Source organism: Topomyia yanbarensis, chromosome 2 (assembly GCF_030247195.1).
Source record: "Topomyia yanbarensis strain Yona2022 chromosome 2, ASM3024719v1, whole genome shotgun sequence".
Taxonomy (NCBI): domain Eukaryota; kingdom Metazoa; phylum Arthropoda; class Insecta; order Diptera; family Culicidae; genus Topomyia; species Topomyia yanbarensis.
Genome location: NC_080671.1, coordinates 396,299,285 through 396,321,555, shown reverse-complemented (window position 1 = coordinate 396,321,555; position 22,271 = coordinate 396,299,285). Strand labels below are relative to the sequence as shown.

The following is a 22,271-nucleotide window of genomic DNA, read 5'->3' as shown; positions in this document are numbered from 1 at the left end:
AGAAGTAGCAACTAACCAGCACAAAAATAATTTCAAACGACTGATGACGAGACGTGCACGAGCCCCTCTGACAGCGCATTACCCCGCGAATAACACACACACGTACACACTACTCTCTCCATCGATAACAGCGACGAATCGTTGTCTGCCATGGACGGGGAGGACTGGACTGGACAACACAAGTATTTTTAAGAAACAGTGACGGATCAGTAGTGATGGCCGTCCATCCCATCCATTCATTCGCTCCAATGACTCGCTACCCACCAGCTTAGAAAGAAATACCCCCCAAAGCGGAGAGTATATGAAACAATATTCACCCAGAACAGTTCATTGGCCTTTCGAGCCTACACGCAACTGTCCATCAACGGCGTACTGTCTCTCGGTGATTGGCCCTTTTGTGTGCGAGAGTACACAACCATAAAGGAGCTAAGTTTGTGATTAGCAAGTTTATGTTTTTGGGAGAGATCCGCGAAGCTGGTTTAAGATTTGTCTGAATGAAAGAAAAAGGAATAGTAGGTAGGACAAGAGGCCCAATTTATATAGTTAGTTGAATTATTTGATAATAATTATACATTCTGAACAATGCCTTCGGTGAACGAACTGCGCGAAATTTTCTAAAGCAGTTCCTCCAGCTAAATTAAACCATCCGTCCTTCCCTAATCGGTGTTTTTATTCCCCGGGCGAAGAATCGCGAAAATTCGTGGGCGACTAAACAACTGGTTTAATGAACTCAGAGCGCAAATAGCACGCCACTCTGTTGCGTCGCAAACCACAAACACAGCACAACATTTGGAAAGCTGCGAATTTCGCGCGAACCAAAAGGGCGCACACAAATTCAAATACGAATGTGCGTGAAATGTTTTCCCGAATGTGGTATTCTTTCTGTTTTTTTCTTCTTCTTCTGTAGATTCGAGAAGGTGACTGCTGTGTAGTGTTGAATTTAATTACCGCGGTTTTTTCGCCGCTTTCTTTATTTCATGGTTCTATTTGTTTCACGATGACCTTGAACTTGCTGTCTGCATGATGATGAAGAACTGCATTTGGGGCACAAAAGCTCACTCCTCACTCACTCAGAAGACTGCTTCATTCAGAGAAAGCAACAGAGCGGAATGGTTGCGACCAATTGAATTTTTTTAATAGTAAGCGGTTCCGGTTTCCTGGAATAGCGTCAACAGTGAACTACTGCGTTTTGAATAATTTGTATCTCTACGTGTTAGTAATACATTGTAGTATCTTCTGGGTGTTTGTTGGTGCGAGCTACCTAGAAGGAACAAAATAGATTCTTAATTAGTTCAGCATCCCATTACGAAACTCGAACGTCAATCCAATTTACTCGGAAATGTCTCTGGTGGGGATTCAAACGTATACACTGAAGTTTTTTTTTACGCGGTTTTTTTTGCGCGGTATTTTTTTTACGCGGTTTTTTTACGCGGATTTTGAAATTTACGCGGTTTTCATTTACGCGGATTTTGAAATTTACGCGGTGTCCATCAACGAGGTCCCCTTTAACGCGGATTCTTAAATTTAAGTGGTCTTCATTTACGCAGATTTTGAAATTTACGCGGTTTTCACTTACGCGGATTTTGAAATTTACGCGGTTTTCATTTACGCGGATTTTGAAATTTACGCGGTTTTCATTTACGCGGATTTTGAAATTTACGAGGTTTTCATTTACGCGGATTTCGAAATTTACGCGGTTTTCATTTACGCGGATTTTGAAATTTACGCGATTTTCATTTACGCGGCCTGTATCCCCCGGGTAAAAAAAAACCTTAGTGTATAATATATGCCAACTGGCTTGGCTTTTAGACTAGACATGCGCCCAACGATTATTCGAGGATAGGTGCGTTAAGCCAAACTAAGAATTTCGTGTAGTTGCACCATACCAAATTCAATTTGGTCGATATTCGGCGTCAATGGATGAAACTCTTCTTTTTATTAATAATTCGTTTGTTTCACATGGCTAGTTGCGGTAGCTTCACTGAGCCGAGTTCGTTTTATACAAGTATTTTTATAGAAGGTGGGCCAACACTCTGCCAGCATCACTCTTCAGTACCAGACGAGACGGTAAATGTCACCCAATAAAGCACTGCCTGAGCCTAGAGTAGCGGGTTGTGGTACTGATAGTTTCTAGAATAAAATTCCTCTGTATCACGAAAATAATGCCCTCAAACTTGTCGTGTATTTTAAGCTTAACACCTGAAGAAACCGTCATATTTACGAGATGAGTGTAGCCAATAAGCATAAAGTGGAGTACCGTCCAAATACTCTGGCCATTTACTGCCGTTATACGCATATTTGTCCCATGTTCTGCAGGATTCTTTTTGTACATGGGGCAGTTATGCGTATAACGGCAGTTAAGGTCAGACCACTTTGTATTAGACCGAGTATTCGAGATGATGAACATTCACTAGAGGAGACATTTACTAAGGGATAAAATGAAGCTTGGTTTTGCGAAAGTAGCCTTAATCCCATTCCATCATATCAACCAAACATATTTGCCAACGCTCACTAAATAGGCACAGGTAAAAAGATTGATTCTGCGTGAAACATGAAACACGTGGTTGAGTGTGTCAACGTTAGAATTAATAAACCCCGTGTATATAGACGATAATAGCATCATGGTACGATTTATACGATCTTGCACCACGAACTTGCCATAAAAAGCATGTCACAATACGGAAAAGTAGAATCCGTAACGGAAGATACATGAAGAAATTATTTCCAAGGCCTGCCTAAGTGCGATTTTATGTCGAGAATGAGGGTGGGACGATCAGGGGGGTGTCACTCCTGTCATCCGTTATGAAGATATACAGACTTTGACAGTAGCCAACATATGGTGGGCCTAACCGCTTCTAGGCCCATGTTGCCCGTGCAATAGCATTGGGTTGTTTTGATTTTAACAAAGGCGGATGTTGGCTAGGACAAAATGGCTGCCTAGCAGGGGGCTGGGAACGATTCATTCCTTCTTGCCCGACCCTCCAAGGGATCATCCATAAATAACTCTAAATACACTCCTGGTAATTATGTAGCTTTACGGTAAACCTCCCCCTCCCTTGTCCCCGCAAAAATTAAAAAAGTATAAAAAACGATGTTAGATGTTATCTAATATTATACAACATCAAGCAATGATCATCACCTGAACCACAAACGGTTGCCAGATTTTAGCCAAAAATATTAACAGCAAAAATTGCGACCAGCACTTCCAAATGAATAACCATGTTTTATTCCACTTTTTCCCTTAGAGAGTAACACAGCTATAACGCATTACCTTGCTACCATTTTACGATCTCGCAATGAACTCCACCACTTCTGTGCTTTCAAGATACCATCCGGTACCCTCTGTTTGTTCCCTTTGACTTTATTATCAATATCTATGGCCAAGTCGATCCGCCAAATACTGAAGAAACCAATCCGAAACGCAAATCTATCAGAATAAAAAAAATGTGTATATGGGCCATTCCACGTCAGATTTACAACCAAAATTTCGATTCCTTCCAAAAAATTTTCTTGCATTCTTTAGCTAAAAATAATTGATACGTATTTTTTGTTTTGGCTGAATATGATATTTTTTTCAAGTTATTAGTTTTTGAACATTTTTGAAGTTTAATAAATTGAACATTTTTCAATCACTGATAACTCGGAAACGATCCGACATATGGGAAAAAATATTAAATTAAAAAAGTTGCGCTTTCAAATGAGATTACCGAAAACAATTTACAACAAAATATTTGCAAAAGCAATCAAGCAATATCATGGAGTACCTTTATGTATCACGAACTGGATACACGCAATGCTTGGCAACCGACTTCAGTGCTCGTCCTTAACATTAGTAGAGATAAGGAAACTGAGTGTCTGCGGATGTCCTCAAGGTGGTGTAGTGTCACCACTTTTATGGAACCTTGTCGCCAATGGCTTGTCGAGGCTTCCGACATATGATTTTGCCGATGATTATCGTACAATTATCACAGGAATTTGCATCAACACACTTTTTGATTAGATGCAGCAAACCTCATGTATTGTTGAGCAATGGACCATCAGTTAACCCACATAAAACATCAGTCCTCTTTTCGTGCAACGTAGGATTACAACCGAAGCTCGAAAGCTGCAGTTCTTTGACTGTGAAATTCATTTTTTTTTATTTTTATTATAGAGGTGTTAACCTTAAGGTCATTCGCCTCTTCGGGTTAGAAAAATCTCTTGTGAAACATTTCTAACCCTATTTACCAATTTACCAACTACGCTACGCCCACCCCCATATGTGAAATTCTTGTCGCAGATCAAGCTAAGTACATTGGAGAAATTCTTGGCTCAAACTCAAATTGGTCAGCTCACATAACTCGTATTTTACAATCGGCTGTCGGTACGGGTTTTGGCGATGGGCTTACTGGAAATAGAATCGCCTGAGTTTTTGACGCGTTGATTTTGATCTTGTTGTCTGTATGTAGTTTGCCACAGTGTTTTGGCAATTCTGGAGCTTTTATGTCAGATGCTTTGTATTCCGCACTTTGTGGAAAATTGTAGTATTGTCGGCGAAGAAGCATAGTTAACAGCCGTCGGATAGCCGCTGTAAGTCCAATGTGAATATGTTATAGTGTTATAGAGTATTGAACATGAACCAGAGCGCGGTCGAACTGCTTACTTAACGAGGTAAGCAGACTAGTGAGACGATATCTTGAGGGATTTTTTGGGTGCTTTCTTGGCTTCAACAGTGGTATGACATTGGCTATTCTCCGCTCAGACGGGAAGTATTGGAGATCCATACATCTGTTTAGGATGTTTGCGATGTATGTGAACGTATTGTCGGTGTCTTTAGGACTACAATGAAAATCGAGTCAAAGACTTCAGTGTAGCAGCTACCTGTTTCGATTTTCGTTTTTGATTTTCAGGAACGTAACCCGGGTTATCACGCAGGGTAACAAACGTTTCTCGTACCGCTGTTTCCATTGGACGAACTATACAGCTTCCCAGATTATGTGTGCTGAGGATCTTGTCACCTATCGCATTCGCCTTTTCTATAGGAGTGTACAGTTTGTTTACGACTTAGATTTGAGAATCTTGGACACCTTCCAAAATGGTCGTGAGAAAGGGCCACATACTTCTTGGACAAGTCCCCAGCCGGCTGAAATTGTCGCCTGATTTTGTTTCGCTGCCTGAAGATCGCTTTCGTCATTGAATTTATCTTGAGAAGTTCTCTTCCAATTAGGAACCACTTTCAACTCGTTCAGCACCTGCTCAATTTTTTCAACTGCTCCTACAAAATAAAGTATTTTTTTCTTTTGTGAAATCGTGCCTTGCTAAGTTGTTTTTGTTTTTTAACTTTTTGTCATACCGTTGCTGGTAGGCAGCGATTATCAGAAAACCTGCCTTAAACTACACCTACATCCTTGATTACGGATGTTTGATAGCGCGATTGAATGCTATAATTTACTGTATTTTTAATCGCCAGCGCAACGCGCACTTTCGATCAAGTCGTACAATCGTAAATCGTGGCAAACTGATTTTTTTTCGATAAAACTGCAAAGACTGTTCCTAGTCGTTCTGTGGTGGTAATTCTACGATGTTCGTCAACGAGGAAGCTCCGATGGTCATGACTGCGAAATTGTTGCTGATTTTTGACTGGAATTCACCGGCGGTTGATACTGCGATGCTGATGCTCCGGCGAGGTCGTTAACTAGACTGCAACGAAGGGAAATCTCCGTCCTTGAACACCGGGCCATTGTTCAGCTTTCTGTTTGGCTGGTGATTTTGAGAAATGCCTTTGCAAATTTGTTTGTCCACTTCGCATTTGCTGCACTGCTTGTCGGTCGATCGATGCATTTCTGCGCAGTGATGCTAGATGCGCTTGGACGCAGTTGTTACATACTGGTTTTCATGTGGAAATTTTGTGCTTCGTGACCGAACCGCAAGCACTGCACACACTGTGTTCGAACTGCACTTAACGCATTCGAGCGCCTTGTACCTTTCTTAAAATGATCGAGATACGGTCGGTCCAAATACGCTATCTTTCCGGTTCATAGCAAATTTCTAAAAAAAATACGTTACCGACGTACGACGCCAACTAGTCGTTGTTAAGATTTTTGTCCCAATTTGTATCCAATATGAAGCGTGGTAATGATGAAGCAGTGCGGCAGTACGAGCCTAATTCCGGGCACCGACAAAGCAGAAAACCAATGTACTTCTATTCTCGTTGATGAAATTATTGATTTGTCGAAGAGTGGCGTTGCTGTAGGGAGCTATCCGGAATAAAATTGACATTGTTAATAAGCGCAGCTATTTCGATATCAAATCAAAGAAATCCATTACTTGCCTGGCACCACGTCAAATAAGGTAAGCTAAAGTCGCCCAGAATAAAAGGGTCATGACGTGACAAAATAAACGGAGGAAAGTTGTACATCGATCAGGTATGAATCACGAATTTCATTCTGGTGAAAAATATTCGACACACAGGAACAGATTGCGATCGACAAGATTCACACTTGCTCGGAGCTCACCCATCGGCCGTCGCTGATTATTCGGGTTTTTAGACCATAGCAAACGGCGATAAGCACACCACCACCCTACATCTTAAGGATCCTGAGGGTGTTGCGGTCACACGATCATTTACATGAAAATACTTGCCGACGACGGCTTGCAAGAACACTGCTTCTTTTCCGCACACAGGATCGGAACGAGTACTGGACGCTTACTGCAAAGGCTCGACTGTGCGAGGTAATCTAGGGCTTCCATAGGGTCAACTGCGTTGGGTCTCAGTACGCGCTCTAAATCGACACTCCTTCACAATGGTCGTGTAGCTTAATATAGCGGCACGATAATATAGCGGACTCTTCGACAGGGTAGCTGGTTGCATGCTGCTTCTTCTGAAGGTGGAGAGAAATTGGTCGGCTGTTCCCATGTGTTCTGGGTATAGCTATTCTCGAATTCCCTGAACATTATGCCTTGCCGTCATGTATCTGGATCAAGAGCTGTTACCCGGTATTTTAGGTGAACTCCGACTTTGTAATTCAAATTTAAAGTATTGCCGTTAATTCCTTTTTTTTACCGCCATGATAACTTGTATATTGCGTCCAAAGCAACTGCGTTGGAGGTGGAACCGTAACAATGTTACTATTAATGATTTGCTTTCGATCAACAACCAGAATATTGTTCGGATTACCATGTAGTCGCGATCAGGGGTGCAGTGCAACAGTAAGACCGGGGTAGTCCGCAATGTCGCAATAAGTAAGTAAGGGCATTATCGCGGCCTACACCAATTTGTGGCGAACCGGTTGAGACAGGGGATTCCGTTAACAAGTTCTTTCGATTTTAGGTTGCCATCCAAAAGAAGTTCAAGGTTTATGATCTTAGAACCTAAAGCAATCGTCTCACCACCGAATTTAATATCCGCAGTTGGGATAACCTGCCCCCCTTGCATAATATTATCGCTTAGGTTTTCTAGGGGTTAGGAAACAGTCAATTTTTCGTTACCCAGACAGCGATTGAAGCCAGATCGTCATTTATAGCGTGTACGAGCCTATCAATATGTTAATGGGGTCAGACATGTAAGTCTGAACATCGTCGGCGTACATGATACTCAGATTTGAGCGTTGAAGGAAGGCTGTTAATGTACATGCTAAACGACAATGAACTAAGGCACGATCCCTGGGGTGCAGTCGGAGAGGCTTTTTCCGAGGAGATTACATTTTCGTGTCTCTCCACCAGGTTACTCAAAAAGGATTCGAATAACTGAACGGCGGTGTCGTGGAAACAGATTTCTTTACGCAGTTTTTGTTGTAGCTTGGCAAGCCTTACACAGTTAAAAGCCAGACTAAAATCCACCAACACGACTATGCAGAATCGGTTGTCAAAATTGTTGTAGACATGATGTACAACCTTCGTCATTGCTGTGGTTGTACTGTGATGTGCCCTGCAGCTAGACTGGTTTTTGAGTAGAAAACGCGGGTTTGCTTATAAGAAGCCGGTAATTTGGGCAAAAAGATTTTTGTCCAAAACCTTCGAAATTGTGGGGAGAACGCTTGTAGGCCTGAAGTCCTTTGGTTATATCGCGTCGGTGGTCTTGGGCAGCGGTGTGACGATAACCCTTAAACAGGTTAACTCGGCAGGATGAATGAATGTAGCATCCTAACTAAAGAAATGGCATTGTTACCGGATCCAGCTGCATTCACGCTTATAACGGAGATTTTTATTGCACCATCCGCTGCATATGTGTCCAAATCTAAAAAGTGCGACATCAGGTTCGCTATTGTTACGCTCCACGGATACGGTTGGGTTGGGCCTGCTGCACATGATCGTCGGATAAAATGGTTAAGGCATCGTCGGAAAACTGCTTCGAACTGTGCAGTCTTTCCCTTTTAAGATTTTTTCATTACCTCTTGGTTGGCAGTTCTGAAGAGAAATTCATGTCTGCATAACGTTTCTTCGTCAGCTTGAACGCAAAATCTTTGAGTGATACCGCCTGTACAATTTCGTTGATTATCCATGCCGTACGCTTGTCGCGGACAAATCTGATTGTTTGAGCCTCAACGCAAGATTTCAGATCCTGAAGGTTTCAACAGAAAGAAAATCGTTTGCCGTAAATCTCTATTCTAGAGCTAGACCGGTCTGGAGTGCGGATAGCTTGATCTTCGTAAAATTCTCGAAATACAGCCTCAGGACTTTATCCTTTATTTCTCTCGAGTTGAACACAACAATGATGATCGGTGAGACGGAACGAGTAGACCACTTGGCGGCTTTGATCCTGGTTCTGAAGCAGCTGGAGACGCTGGAACTTCATTTTTACCATTGAATTTAAAAAATTTGAAAACATGAAGCATGCACCAGGATCCAAATAATTTGCTAACACATTGAAATCATATATAAAGAAACGGTTACGAATTTTAAATTGACTTCTCTCAACTTAACTCCTTTTCCCCCTTAAAAAACTATGTGGCATGATATAACCTCCTACCCGCTGTCGACATACATCATCACAAATTGGAAAACTCTCCCCTCCCCCGTATAATGCTACGACACTTATGGATGGACCCTTAGGTCAAATGGTAGGATGAATAAGGTTGCGTTGCACTGAATTTCTATTTCCAACCCAGATTTTTTATGCTATCACCTTAAGCCGAGTTACAATCCAAATAGTGTGACATCGCGACTAATGAAATGAGTAAGGGCTCGGTTAACCTGAAAAATAATTGATGCGAATTTTGTGGGTTGACAAGTTCAACCTAACATTATCATTCAATCTATCTATTCTAGGAGAACTAAATCACAATTCTTAAAAACTCAAATTCCAATTACATCCTTTTCCCTCACTGTGGCGACCATCTCAATAAATAGTGGTGGAATCCACTTCGACGGCGATCATCCAATTTCGAAGCGTCAACCTTTAGCGCAGGTTTCCAGTTTACCAAACGAGCAACCGTGAACCACTCAAACTAGTTCAATATCAAGTTCATTGTACTTTTGTTTTCTTCTCATTACCCTCGCTCAGCGCAGGCTGAGTCCCTTTCCCAAGTCGTTTGCGCGTTCATTCGCATTTTTGCACAGACACACCAGCTCGCTTTGCTCGCATGGGGCAGACCATCCAAAGCAGGCCCCTTACGGACTGACTGCCAGTCCGTGTCTGTGTGATAGAAAAAGAGAGATGCCCCCATCGCAGTTGTTTATACGGCAGTGTTTCAATTTCGCATTCAGCTAAGTGCAGCGCGTGTAGCCCGTTTCAGTTTCATTTGCGTTCCCTTTTTTTTCTGATGCTCGCTTCAATCGCTGAACGTTGATGTTGATGATCATCCGCACCAACACAACCGCATGTGCCTTATATGGCATTGCTTGAACAGTTTATGCGAGAGAAGGCTTTCTCGGGCTCTTCATACCGCGACCGATGGGGGGTTCCCCTGGAATCGAATTACTCGAATTCTTCAAATCGGCTTCTGATGTAATTCAGAGCCATTGGGAGCATCAGATCCATTCATGACGATAAGACTTCGGTCAGCTGCGTGTTTGAGTGTTTGTTTTCCGTGCTGGATTTCGACCTCAATCAGATTGGATATTTTGAATTTCGCTTCAATTATTTATAGATAAGGCATACACAACTCGCACACATAGTTAGCAGTACCATCAGATTAGACCAACATTCATCCAGTCGGTAGTGTCTAGTCATTTACGATCACTGGGCTATAAATTAGTACCAACATCGTTGCAACCGAGACGCAGTTCCGCCTCTATAGCATATGACCGTGGTGTAACTAAGGGAAAACGTCTCTCTTGCTGTACAGAGACTCGTTTACTAAATTTGATTGATTTTATCATACTCTGCACAGTTGATGCTGTCACTGCATCGGCCTATTTCTTCAATTTTAACGCGTAGTTCACGTCGTTTCCGCCAGTACCCTAAAATATTCTCTGAGCAATTATGTTCCAAGCCCCACTTGAAAGGATTCTTAGTGGTTCCTGCAATGCGCGATAAAATTAATTCTAAAGCACATGTAGGGGAGACTGTAGAATTTTTTTGTCTTAATTATGGTTTGCGGTTACGTGTAACGTAACCTGAGCCTTCCTCTAGATGATACTTTCTTCATACTCGGTTCAAATCTAGCCCTCGAGATTTGATTCTAACTACACAGTAAACAATGAGTAAATTCCAAAAAGCCAATCCACCTAACAACAATAACAAACTGGCAATAATAACACCAGCCACAATCGCGTGCAAAAATATAAAAAAAATGAACGCGAAACATCAACCGCAGTGCAAAAAGAAAAGAAAGTATAAGCAACAAATAGCGGATTGAAAGAAAAAGCATAATCTAAATAACGGTCCACTTTGAACGAGGCGTGGAAAGAAATTGTACAACCCAGCACATGAAAAGTGAATTTTGTCGATTGGAACGTAATTGAAATTTGCTTGAAAGTAAAGTACTATCCTCTCTAACAGCCAGAATAACGAGAAAAAATAACAGCAAAATTTACCGTGATTTCCTTGTCCTTTCATTCGCTGCAAAAAAAAGAGAAAATTAATTGCACCATTAGTCACGTATTCCAGGGTAGAAAACGGAACATTACAATCGGATTGATCGTAAAATTCAGCACTCACCTGATCTGACACGGTTGACATTGGTGGATGCGATTGCGTTTCCGGCTCCTGGGTGTCAACAATAAAAACAAAAAATCAGTCCCCAAAATACTGTATCAGAGAAATTCAAATCCCTCCTGTCAGGAATGAAATCAAACCACAACACAAACACGATACAATATCCAAGTAAACTTGGCTCACTTGGCTATTTCTTCTGATTTTTAACCAATTTTTTTTCCTTCTCGAAATCGAACCGAATTCTTTCCGCTGAGGTATGGACAACTTTTTTTTCTGTGTCACTCTTCTTACTTTTCTTCCCGAGCACTTCTCACTGCTGCTGACAAGACGAGGAACGAAAAATTTCCTTGTTCTCGCTTCCTGTCTGCTGCAGTCGAGCCCAACCGAATCTATTCTCGTTCCGAAACCGAGTCTTTTCGTTTTGTCCTCGATGCAATCGAAGCCACAAAGGCAAGATTAGCCTTTTCCCTCGGAACCGGACTTTTCTGTCACTTTTCCACGTACTTTTCACCGAAAGAAGAAAAAAAACCCACAATGAAAGGAGAAACCTTTCCACTCGTTGCAGGCGACAAAGAGAGCGTCCGCCACCGCACAAAAAATAGCTACGATTTTTCTGCCTTCTGCGTACTGAACTTCCCTTTTTTCGTAAATTTCGACGGTAAAACACGCGAATTTTGCTACGATTTCTGCGTCACACACGAACTATTTTAACCAGTCCAAGAAAGGGCTGCTGGAAAACAGCGAAAAAAGTCCCAATTTCAAAGTTTTTCCACACCGCGGAACGACTTCTATCAGAGCCACTCGACAACGTATACGCGAATATAATAGCAGCCGCGACAGCGAGAGAGCTTGGCAGCAGCGGAAAAAAAACTTTTGTTCCGTTCGTCCGGCGATGAGCAGAAAACGTCGTACGTTTCACAACATGGCCGACACGAGATACAAGAAGAAGAGAGTTCGGACTATTGCTGGCTCGTTCGGCCGGCCGGCTTCCTACCGAGGGTGCGAATGAGTCGGGAATACTTTCGCGAGAGAGTTTTGTTTGTTGTTTATTTAGGTTGGCTGCGCGATGGTTGAATTTGACAGTTGCGATATATTTTCGATATGAATGGCAGTTTTCTCACCACTGGTCCATGCAGCAAATTTTTTTTTTCGAACCATTCCACCCTAGTAAGTTCAGCCGGAAAATAAGCCAGAGTTCTGGTTGGTTCTAGTTAGTGTTCCGGTTCCGCCCCATAGAAAATCCGTACCGGTTTTCCCACCGACTAAATCGGTTTGCGTCGGCACAATCGGCCGATTATGGCATCCATTAATCTATCGATTGTTGCATCGACTATTATTGGAGTTTAATATGGACGTCTGCCGAGGCAACAACTGATTAAATATGATCGACAAAATGTGTTGAAATCGGTGTCTTTCAACCAAATAAATCGGCCGATTAATTGGTAATTTAAAACTGGAACCAGATTTAGAATGTATGACAGTTTCTAAAGGCGAATGGTAGCGTCTACGTCATCAATGGCCATTTGGAATAAAGTCATTTGGCATAAGGTCATTTGGCATAATGGACATTTGGCATAACGGTTATTTGGCATAATGGTCATTTAGCATAATATTGAGAAATGATTACACTGAAGATCATTTGGCATAACGGTCAATTGGCATAATGGTCACTTGGCATAATTTTGAGAATTGATCACATTGAACGTCATTTGGCATAGCAAACATTTGGCATAACAGTCATTTGGTATAATGGACATTTGGCATAAATTTGCTAAGTGATCTCACTGAAAGTCATTTGGCATAACAAACGAATGTTTAGTTTACCAGGTGAATGACCCATAATGTTAAGCACTAAGCAATAATAATAATGTGTTGTAATTTATTACCTAATATTGATTATATTTCGAGTGAATTTTTAACATTTTATAACTCATTTTGCCTTCCTTTTAATATGAGCAGTTCTTTTGAGTTTCATTTTTGAAATTTTTGTGCTTGTTCATTCTTGCAATCATGGAAGCGGTGGCCCCTCGCAAGCAAACCTGTGATCCACTCGTTTGCCCAGATTACTCAAACATAGGGGTTACAAATTAGTTTAAGTCCGACGGAGCGACAGCGATGTTGGACAGCACGCGACTTGAAGCGTTGTGGCGTAGCCACATTATACGTAAATGTTTTTATCAATTGGTAAAGAAGAATAATCTAATTAATTTTGGTTCAAGTTCAATTTTAGTACTATTGGTAAACCAACTCATTTAAAATCATTTAAATATTTAGATAGTTGCCGTTATGCTCAAACATTTAATCTACATGTCAGCCGCTTACAACTGCACAACTAACTTTCCCACGAAAGATGAACGTTACTGTCAACATGCAATCAAAATACATAATACATACAAGGAAGGATATACTCAAAAACCATCCCGGTAATCAATAACTTTCACTATCTACGCCTATGCCAGACAACCTTTATGCTAAATTACTTCAGCAGTAGTACGGCTTAAAATTAAGCCGAATTACATGATTTCTCGCACAGTCTTAAATTATGTGTTTCCCTGTAGTTGAAAAAAAAGGCAAATGACCTCCAGTGTGATCACTTCTCAAAATTATGCCAAATGTCCGATATGCCAAATGCCCGTTATGCCAAATGACCTTCAGTGTGATCAATTCTCCAAATTATGCCAAATGACCATTATGCCAAATAACTGTTATGCCGAATGTCCATTATTCCAAATGACCGTTTTGTCCAATGTCGGTTATGCCAAATGACCTTCAGTGTGATTAATTCTCAAAATTATGCCAAGTGACAATTATGCCAAATGACCGTTATGCCAAATGACCTTAAGTGTGATCAATTCTCAAAATTATGCCAAATGACCATTATGCCAAATAGCCGTTATGCCAAATGTCCGTTATGCTAAATGACCTTATGCCTAGGGGCAGATCACTTGTGATGCATTGTTACAGTAAAATGTGTAATTTAAATGTAAAAAGGGAGGAATAAGAGATTAGTGTGTACTGCAAGAGGTGGGCATTTGACAGCCCGCTTGAAAACAAAAGATCGCTGCACAATTTGCTTGAAAACAAATCCCCGGAAGAACGGGTGCCAAAATAAAAATGGATAGTCTGATAAAAGAGGTTGACGGAGTACGGTCGGTGGCGGTCGGCGACTCCCGCCGAAAAAAGATGGGTGGGTAATGTCTGCGACATAACCGGAGAGATGTAGAATACATAAAGAACACGTTCTTCAAATATGTTGATACTCATTGGAATTTTCGGACAAAAGGTGATTTGGGCGAGGAATATTTCAAATTATTCTTTACAAAAATGATGGTGGTCCTGAAAAGGACCGGTTTTGTTGGCGTTGTTGGCCTTGGTGAGGGAGATGGCTAACGATGAAATTAATTGTTAGCATGAGGAAGTCGCGTAGTACTGGCCAATGGAAGAACAGATAATAATTGATTCCTGAAAATCAATTTTTCTTTATTCATGTAAATTATACATACTTACAAATCTAATAGAAGATTCCTGGTCATATTTCTGAATCATTAGTGCGAACATTGTGTAATTTGGTTAAGTACAATGAAAGTTACAAACTTTCCAAACTCGACCTTCTGTTCCTTCAGAAATATTGAAATGGGGTGTCTATATTAAACCGTTAGTCGTGGTCACAATAAAAAAGATGGGTGGGTAATGTCTGCGACATAACCGGAGTGTCGTAACTACACTTGTGACGTTAATCCAAATCTAATGATATGCAACGAAATTACGTTTGCATGTGAAATTTTCAAATGATTCGTTATAATTATGGTTAAAAATTCTAATTGGAAATTCTTTTCCATCACCAACTATTTTTCTTTTTTCGAATCTACAGCATTCTTTGAAAATATTGTTGAAATGTTATTGATGAAAAACTGAAAATGCGTTTGGCAACACTGCTCACTAAATGGATGGTGGGAAGACGCACATTCGTTTTGATTATGCTAGTATTAGTAGCAGAAAAGAAAGAAAAGGCGCATGGCCCGAAAACGAGCAAGCGAGAGAGCGATAGTAGTTCGTATTCGCTCTACTAAACTAAAAAAAAAGATGGGTGGGTAATGTCTGTAACATAACCGGAGCATCGTGACTTCACTTCGAGACGTTAATTTGAATCTAATGATTTATGCAGTTAATCAAAGGAGGCTGCCAAAAAGTTCGAATAAAAGCAAGCGACTAGTGTACTTTGCACGTTCTATATTTTATCAATACTAGAGAGGATCAATAAAATAATTCAAATTGTAATAGCGACATGCAATTGTGGCAACACTGGCCATGAGATGGTGGGGGAACACGCACATTCGTTTTAGTTATGATGGTAGTAGCAGCAGAAAGGAATGGAAAAGCAGTGCACGAAAACGAGCGAGAGAGGATAATTTAAATTCTCTTTCTTTCTTTCCACACATCGTATTTCTTATATAGCTTTCTGAAAATTATTTGTTATACACCATAAAATGTAAATTTCAGTTTAACTCTTATTAGAACATAATTAATTGGTCCTGAAAAGAACCGTTTACTGTTTTATTGCGGGAGCATAATTCAGACGCACTCCTCGCGGACACGGTGAGCCAGAAAGCACTATTTTGCATCCTCCAACAAACCGACCAAGTAGGCATCGTTGGCTTCTCGGGGCATCATTACGACTGAGCTTTGTAAGCGTAGCTCGACTTTGCAGTCCTGCACAATCTCACGACCCAGACGCTGGAACGATAGCCTACTCTGTTGCCCTTTAGTTGGGGCGAAATTCTTGCAGGGCGACAGTTCCTGATCGGGTTGCGATGAGTCACCAGTAGCTGGGGCACTTTTTCCGCCGTCGTCATCGCCCACTGCTTTTCTTCGATGGACTGGCTGCTTGCTAGTGCTTGAACGAATACGAATGATGAGAAAAACCGACCGACAGATATTTATATAATCGCGCTAATATGCACTACTATCGCTTTCTCGCTCGTTCTCGTGCCGTGCATGAGCCTTTCCTTTCCGTCCGGCTTCTAATGGCCTAACCAAAGGAATATGCAGTCTTTCCCCCACCAAGTGCTCTCGTCAAGCAACCCAATGCGAATAACCATACGAACAAACATGTAGTGGACCTATATATAAACTTTTCATTATTTTATTGTTCGGTTGGTCTACCATAACGACGGCTCTGTGCGGGATGGGCTGAAAATTTTCACTTTTCCGAGTCGTTTTCGAAAGATTTTTCAAAACACATTTTTTTTGTTATTAGTACATGTTATACATACTTCAAATTTTAATACAGCATAGAGGAACATATTTGCAACAAATTGGCCTAAAAATCAAATCATTCTGTTAAGTATGATAAAAGTTATTAACGTTCAAAATCTGACGCGGCACCGCAGCCGATATTTTGAAACGGGACCCCTATATTGAAACCTTAAATGTATTCTACATTAAAAAAGTTTAGTCGGAGAAAATAGTTGACCGAGCACGGTCAAGAGCGGTGGTGTTTCTCCCCGCTGTAGAGTCTGAAAAAAGAGGTTGACCGAGTACGGTCGGTGGTTTCCCGATATTCTAAGTGAGGACTTTGGATTGCGTCTGGTTTTCTATCCGTTTAATTACTCTAGCCGGGAGGTGCGGGAGAAAAATCGTTTTTTCGTTAATTTGACCTCGACCGATTCGGGTGCTCTTCACGATTCGACTAGTTTCATGCTTCTGTCGGAGGCGTCTGTGGCGGACGTGAATTCAAGGTTGGAGAAACCGGTGACGGCTTTGCAATACCGGCCAAACTTTGTTGTGAAAGGACCGGCCGCATACGAGGAGGACAATTGGAAGTGGATTAAGATAGGCGAAACGATCTATCGGAATCTGAAGCCGTGTACGAGGTGCATCTTCATCAACGTGGATCCGGAAACTGGAATACCCAGCACAAACTCGGAACCACTAAAGACGCTCAAAACGTACCGTCGACAACCGGGCCTTGGCGATGATCCAGTTCGGCAGCTACCCACAACCACGACAGCCTCAGTGGAGATCGACCGCGGTCTCTGATGACCTCAGCATTATCGGGTATTCAGAATTAGAAAATATGGTCTTGTCGTGCAGGTTTTACAAGCAGAAATACCCGGAGGTGGAAGATGTTGTAATGGTCAACGTTCGCTCCATCGCCGAGATGGGCGCTTATGTCTATCTGTTGGAGTATAACAACATCGATGGAATGATTCTATTGTCAGAGCTGTCTCGTCGACGTATCCGTTCGATTAATAAGTTGATACGAGTTGGGAAAACTGAACCCGTGGTTGTTATTCGTGTGGATAAATTTAAAGGTTATATAGATTTGTCCAAACGACGTGTCTCGCCGGAAGATGTTGAAAAATGTACCGAACGATTTGCCAAAGCCAAGGCTGTTAATTCGATCCTTCGACATGTAGCGGATATGATGAAGTTTACAAACGAACAGTTAGAGGAGCTGTACGAAAAAACCGCATGGCATTTTGAGGAAAAATTGAAAAGTAAAGCTGCTGCGTATGATGTGTTTAAACAATGTGTAATTGATCCATCAGTACTCGATGAGTGTGGTCTAGAACCGGAGGTACAGGAACTGTTGTTGAGCAACATTAAACGAAAATTGACCTCGCAAGCTGTAAAAATTCGTGCTGACATCGAGTGCGCATGCTATGGCTATGAAGGAATCGACGCCGTTAAGATTGCCCTGCGTGCTGGATTAGATCTATCAACCGAGGAATTACCCATCAAGATAAACTTGATTGCTCCTCCATTATATGTCATGACAACCTCAACTCCGGAGAAAGCCGATGGTCTGAAAGCACTGGAAACGGCCATTGAAGTAATCAAGGAAACGATTGAGAATCTCGGTGGTGTATTCAAGGTGCAAATGGCCCCTAAAGTGGTCACAGCAACGGACGAGGCCGATTTGGCACGCAAGATGGAGCGGGCTGAGGCGGAGAATGCTGAGGTTCATGGTGACGACGAGGAGGACGATGACGAAGAAGGCATTAAATACAATCCGGACGGCGAAGAAGACGGTGACGACGATGAGGATGAAAAGGCGAACAGTGCTGACGAGGAAAAGGACAAGAAAAAAGAGTAAACTACAATAAGTAATCAATTCCATCAACAGCAACGGTTAAAAGGAGTAAATACATACTTTGTTACAATGGCGCCCAACATAAAATCCCACATGTTTATTTGAGCCAATTAGTAGATTAGTGTAACATTAAAGATTTGTGGTAGTAATTAAGTTTATTTGGTTTGCGATCCATTAAGAAACTTTTAGGATGGACTTCACCCATCTAAATGACGAAGAGATCAACTACGAGTTGGCCTTACGTCACATGGTTAATCTAGGTTCTATGACTCATAGAGTCAAGGTTCAAAAGTTGAGGGCCGCTGTTCAAGATGACCGGACCCGAAACATTTTTCACAACAGTTCGGATCACGTTATGAGTCCAACTGTTAATATAGAATCCTGTCAGGTAGCCATTTATGAGCTACAGAAAGCTGTCGGACCTGCTCTTCAGAGCACCGACAAGCAAAATTTAAGTCAATTACGGTCGCGACTCGTACATTATAGGAACAGGTTGGCATGTCTCAAGCCGCCGGGTTTCCTAGCAGACGCGCACAGATCGCTCGACGCGCTTGTCAGAGTGTTAATCAGTGACGTGAACAGTGCTTTAACCAATCCAGTGAGTGTGGCAGGTTATGGAAGTGCAGGAGGGGCAGTGCCAAAAACCAATCGGCAGCTGCTAGCGGACGAGAACAATCCAACGCAAGACGATAACGGCGCCAGGGCGACTGGACCGGACGCGTCGAGAGAGCATAGCAGAAGAAGCAGTCAACATACAACGCTTCCGGCATCCAGCTCGTTACTATCCGCGAGCCGAGGGCAAGGTGCTCTCGAATTGGACTTCTCCGGCAGACGTTTCTATAGCGATCACGGACGGATTACGACAGAGTCACATTACACGCCACCACCACTGGACATTCCACCGACTCCCAGGAGTTTTCACAATCACGAGCGGTGGGACAATTCGCGCTTAGCGGATCAGCAAGAAGAGGAGAGAGCCGGCTGGAATTCGATCGATAACCAACGCAGGTCGGAACGAAACGACCGAGCAGGAACAGCGAGCGGCACGAGAGGAAACAGGAACGTATGGGAAGAGTACGATCAGCTGCGCGATGATTTACTGCATCATCTACTGCGGCGAGACACCAGAACGGCGAGCGATCGGGGCGACGACAGGCGCACAACGAAAGCAGTACACAACTGGCCATTCAAGTTTCGGGGAGAGAAGGACACAACGTCGCTAAACATATTCTTGGACCGAGTTGAAACATTCGCTAGATCGGAAGGGATGAACGACGACACCTTATTGGCATCGATCAAACATCTGTTACAGGAAGATGCTTTGGATTGGTACGCACGAGCCATGGCGCAGCACACATTACTTTCCTGGGAGGCATTCAAACGGGAGATACGGAAGGAATTCCTACCCAGTGGATATGCACAGATTTTGCGCCTTGAGGCTTGCTTCCGATTCCAAGGACCCAACGAGGCATTTTCGAAATATTATAGGGATATCGCAGCATTATTTCGGTTTGTTACGCCACCGATGTGCGAGGAAGAGAAGTTTTTCATCGTAAAGAAAAACATGAATGCCGATTATGCAGCGATCGTGACCGCAGCCAGACCACACACTATACAGGAAATGGTGGAAATCTGCACCAGCTACGATGAAACGAGGATGCTTCTGAACAGGCAACGCAGGGTTCCAATTCCGCACAGTGCGCTTTTAGAGCCTAGTTTCGCAACACCCACTGTTGTACCAAGACCAGCACCGGCAATGCAGCATCAACCACGGTTCGGCAGGGTACACACAGTAGAGCTGGAGGAAAACTCGGCAGGCGGATTGGTCGACGGGCAAAATTCCTCGCTCGATGAAGAAGGAGCATACTCGCAACATGATGACGGATACTGGCAGCTGAAGATAGACCAGCTCACGGAGCAAGTCAGCGCGCTGAAGATGCAGTTGACGACGAGGAACGCTAGACCAACGTTTACGTCAGCACATAATTTGGAGAAGGCGAACGTCGCACAGCAGCACAGACAATACGCGTCACAACCACTCACGCAGCAGACACAGCGTCAGTACAGCAACCAGGTACAGAGACAGCAACCTCCGCCTGCGCAGCACCACTCTCGGGAGTTGCAAGCTCCGCAGAACTCAGTACGAGGAGAGCAAGACAGAGCTGGGGAACACAGAACAGATCCGATAGACCAGAGACGTACGGGTATGATCTGCTGGAACTGCGATGAGGAAGGACATCGTTTTATGGATTGTGCAAAGCCACAGGCAATTCTTTTCTGCTATCGTTGTGGACGAAAGGGATACTCTCTACGCAGCTGCATCACGTGTCGGACAGATGCGGGAAACGCCACCGCGGGGAATCTGCAATAGAGGGTAAGGAATCTCCGCAATCAATAGAAAACCCCTCCGATACCACCGAACTAGGATTACTAAATACAATTATCATTAATCCCGGACTAGACAATCGCCCACATGCAATCATTAGTATACTGGGCAAAGAAATGACAGCGCTGCTGGATAGCGGGGCGAACTGCTCACTGCTAGGTGGCAACAATGTAAAGATCGTCGAACAGCTAAGTCTGCGCAAAGGAAACGTGATTGGAGGCATCAAAACAGCGGACGGCACGCAACATAAAATTTCACACTTCGTTCGAGTGCCGATAGTTTTTAACAACCGGAACGAGACCATCCCATTGCTGTTGGTTCCGACAATTCCGGATTGCCTGATCCTGGGCATGAACTTTTGGGACAAGTTCGGAGTCAAAGCAACATGCTGCAGTGTGGAAACAGAGCTGGAGGAGACGGAGCTGAACGAGGATGAGCCAATGAAAGTCCTGAGCGCAGCACAACACAGACAGCTTAAGGAAACGCTTGCGAAGTTCCCAACAGCGGAAGGAAGGCTGGGCAGGACAACATTATATGAGCACCGAATAGACGTCGGAGACGCACCACCACGCAAGCAGCGACACTATCCAATGTCTCCGTATGTGCTAGAAGAAGTGAACCGCGAGATCGACAGGATGCTCGCTCTGGAGGTGATAGAAGAAGCGCTATTTTCTCCGTGGAACAACCCACTGGTAGCGGTTAAGAAGAAAACTGGGAAGTACCGGGTCTGTCTGGACGCCCGCCACTTAAACTCGGTGATGGTGAACGAAGGGTACCCTATTCCGCAAATCTCGTCGATCATCAACAATCTCGGCGGCTGCGAGTACATTTCGTCAATCGATCTCAAGGATGCGTTTTGGCAGTTACCGTTGCAGGAGGCATCTAGACCGTTGACAGCATTTACGGTTCCATCACGAGGACACTTCCAGTTCAAGGTAGTTCCCTTCGGACTTTGTACAGCGAGTCAAGCCCTCGCGCGACTAATGACACACTTGTTCGCAGACATGGAACCATACGTATTTCACTACCTGGACGACATCGTAATCTGCTCCAAAACGTTCGACGAACACATCAAGCTGTTGGAAGAAGTAGCGAGGCGTCTACGAAGAGCAAACTTGACGATATCGCCAGAGAAATCCAAGTTCTGTCGTCGAGAAATCAGATATCTGAGGTACATTTTGAATGAGAGCGGATGGAAAGTCGATGAAGAAAAGATCGAGAGCATCGTGAAATTCCCAGCTCCAACGAATCGGAAGGAGGTGCAACGGTTTCTCGGCATGTGCAATTGGTACCGACGTTTTATAGCAGATTTCTCTCGAGTGGCAGTACCAATAACGGAACTGACGAAGACAAGGAATAAGTTTCGATGGAATACGCAAGCAGACGAAGCATTCCTAAAGCTCAAAGCAGCGTTGGTATCAGCCCCGGTGTTGGCAATGCCGGACTATACAATGCCATTCGCTATTGCCTGCGATGCCAGCGATGTCGCGATTGGAGCCGTACTGACGCAGGAGACCGACGGAGAAGAACACCCGATTTGCTACTTTTCACAGAAGCTATCGTCTTCGGAACGGAAGTATTCGGTAACGGAACGGGAATGTCTGGCGGTCATCCGCGCCATCGAGAAGTTCCGAGGGTACATAGAAGGAGTGAAGTTTACAGTTTTTTGCGACCATGCCGCACTCAGCTACCTGCGATCGATGAAGAATCCG

General features: G+C 43.2%; 2 protein-coding genes across 5 annotated transcripts in view; one reads left to right on the top strand and one right to left on the bottom strand.

Annotated features, from left to right (window-relative positions):
• Positions 1–11,988, bottom strand: part of LOC131684859 (YTH domain-containing family protein) — a 48,880-nt gene extending 36,892 nt beyond the window's left edge. For 3 of the 4 annotated variants that reach the window (XM_058968080.1, XM_058968082.1, XM_058968081.1), the window contains exons 1-2: positions 11,081–11,987; positions 10,957–10,981 (exon numbers count right to left, since the gene is read on the bottom strand). In XM_058968080.1, the coding sequence (XP_058824063.1) occupies positions 10,957–10,981; positions 11,081–11,101 (46 nt within the window). In that variant the 5' untranslated portion in view covers positions 11,102–11,987. Of the gene's footprint in view, positions 1–10,956; positions 10,982–11,080 lie in introns of all 4 variants that reach the window. The other variant, XM_058968079.1, reaches the window with a different exon arrangement.
• Positions 11,989–17,139: 5,151 nt separating this feature from the next.
• On the top strand, positions 17,140–18,218 carry LOC131684858 (eukaryotic translation initiation factor 2 subunit 1-like). The gene has a single exon (XM_058968077.1). It carries the CDS (start codon positions 17,154–17,156, stop codon positions 18,174–18,176), a length of 1,023 nt encoding a protein of 340 aa, XP_058824060.1. The 5' UTR covers positions 17,140–17,153; the 3' UTR covers positions 18,177–18,218.
• Positions 18,219–22,271: the final 4,053 nt, after the last annotated feature.

Bases quoted from the DNA above. Each gene is read 5' to 3' on its own strand.
- LOC131684858 (XM_058968077.1), top strand. From the start codon at position 17,154: ATGGTCTTGTCGTGCAGGTTTTACAAGCAGAAATACCCGGAGGTGGAA.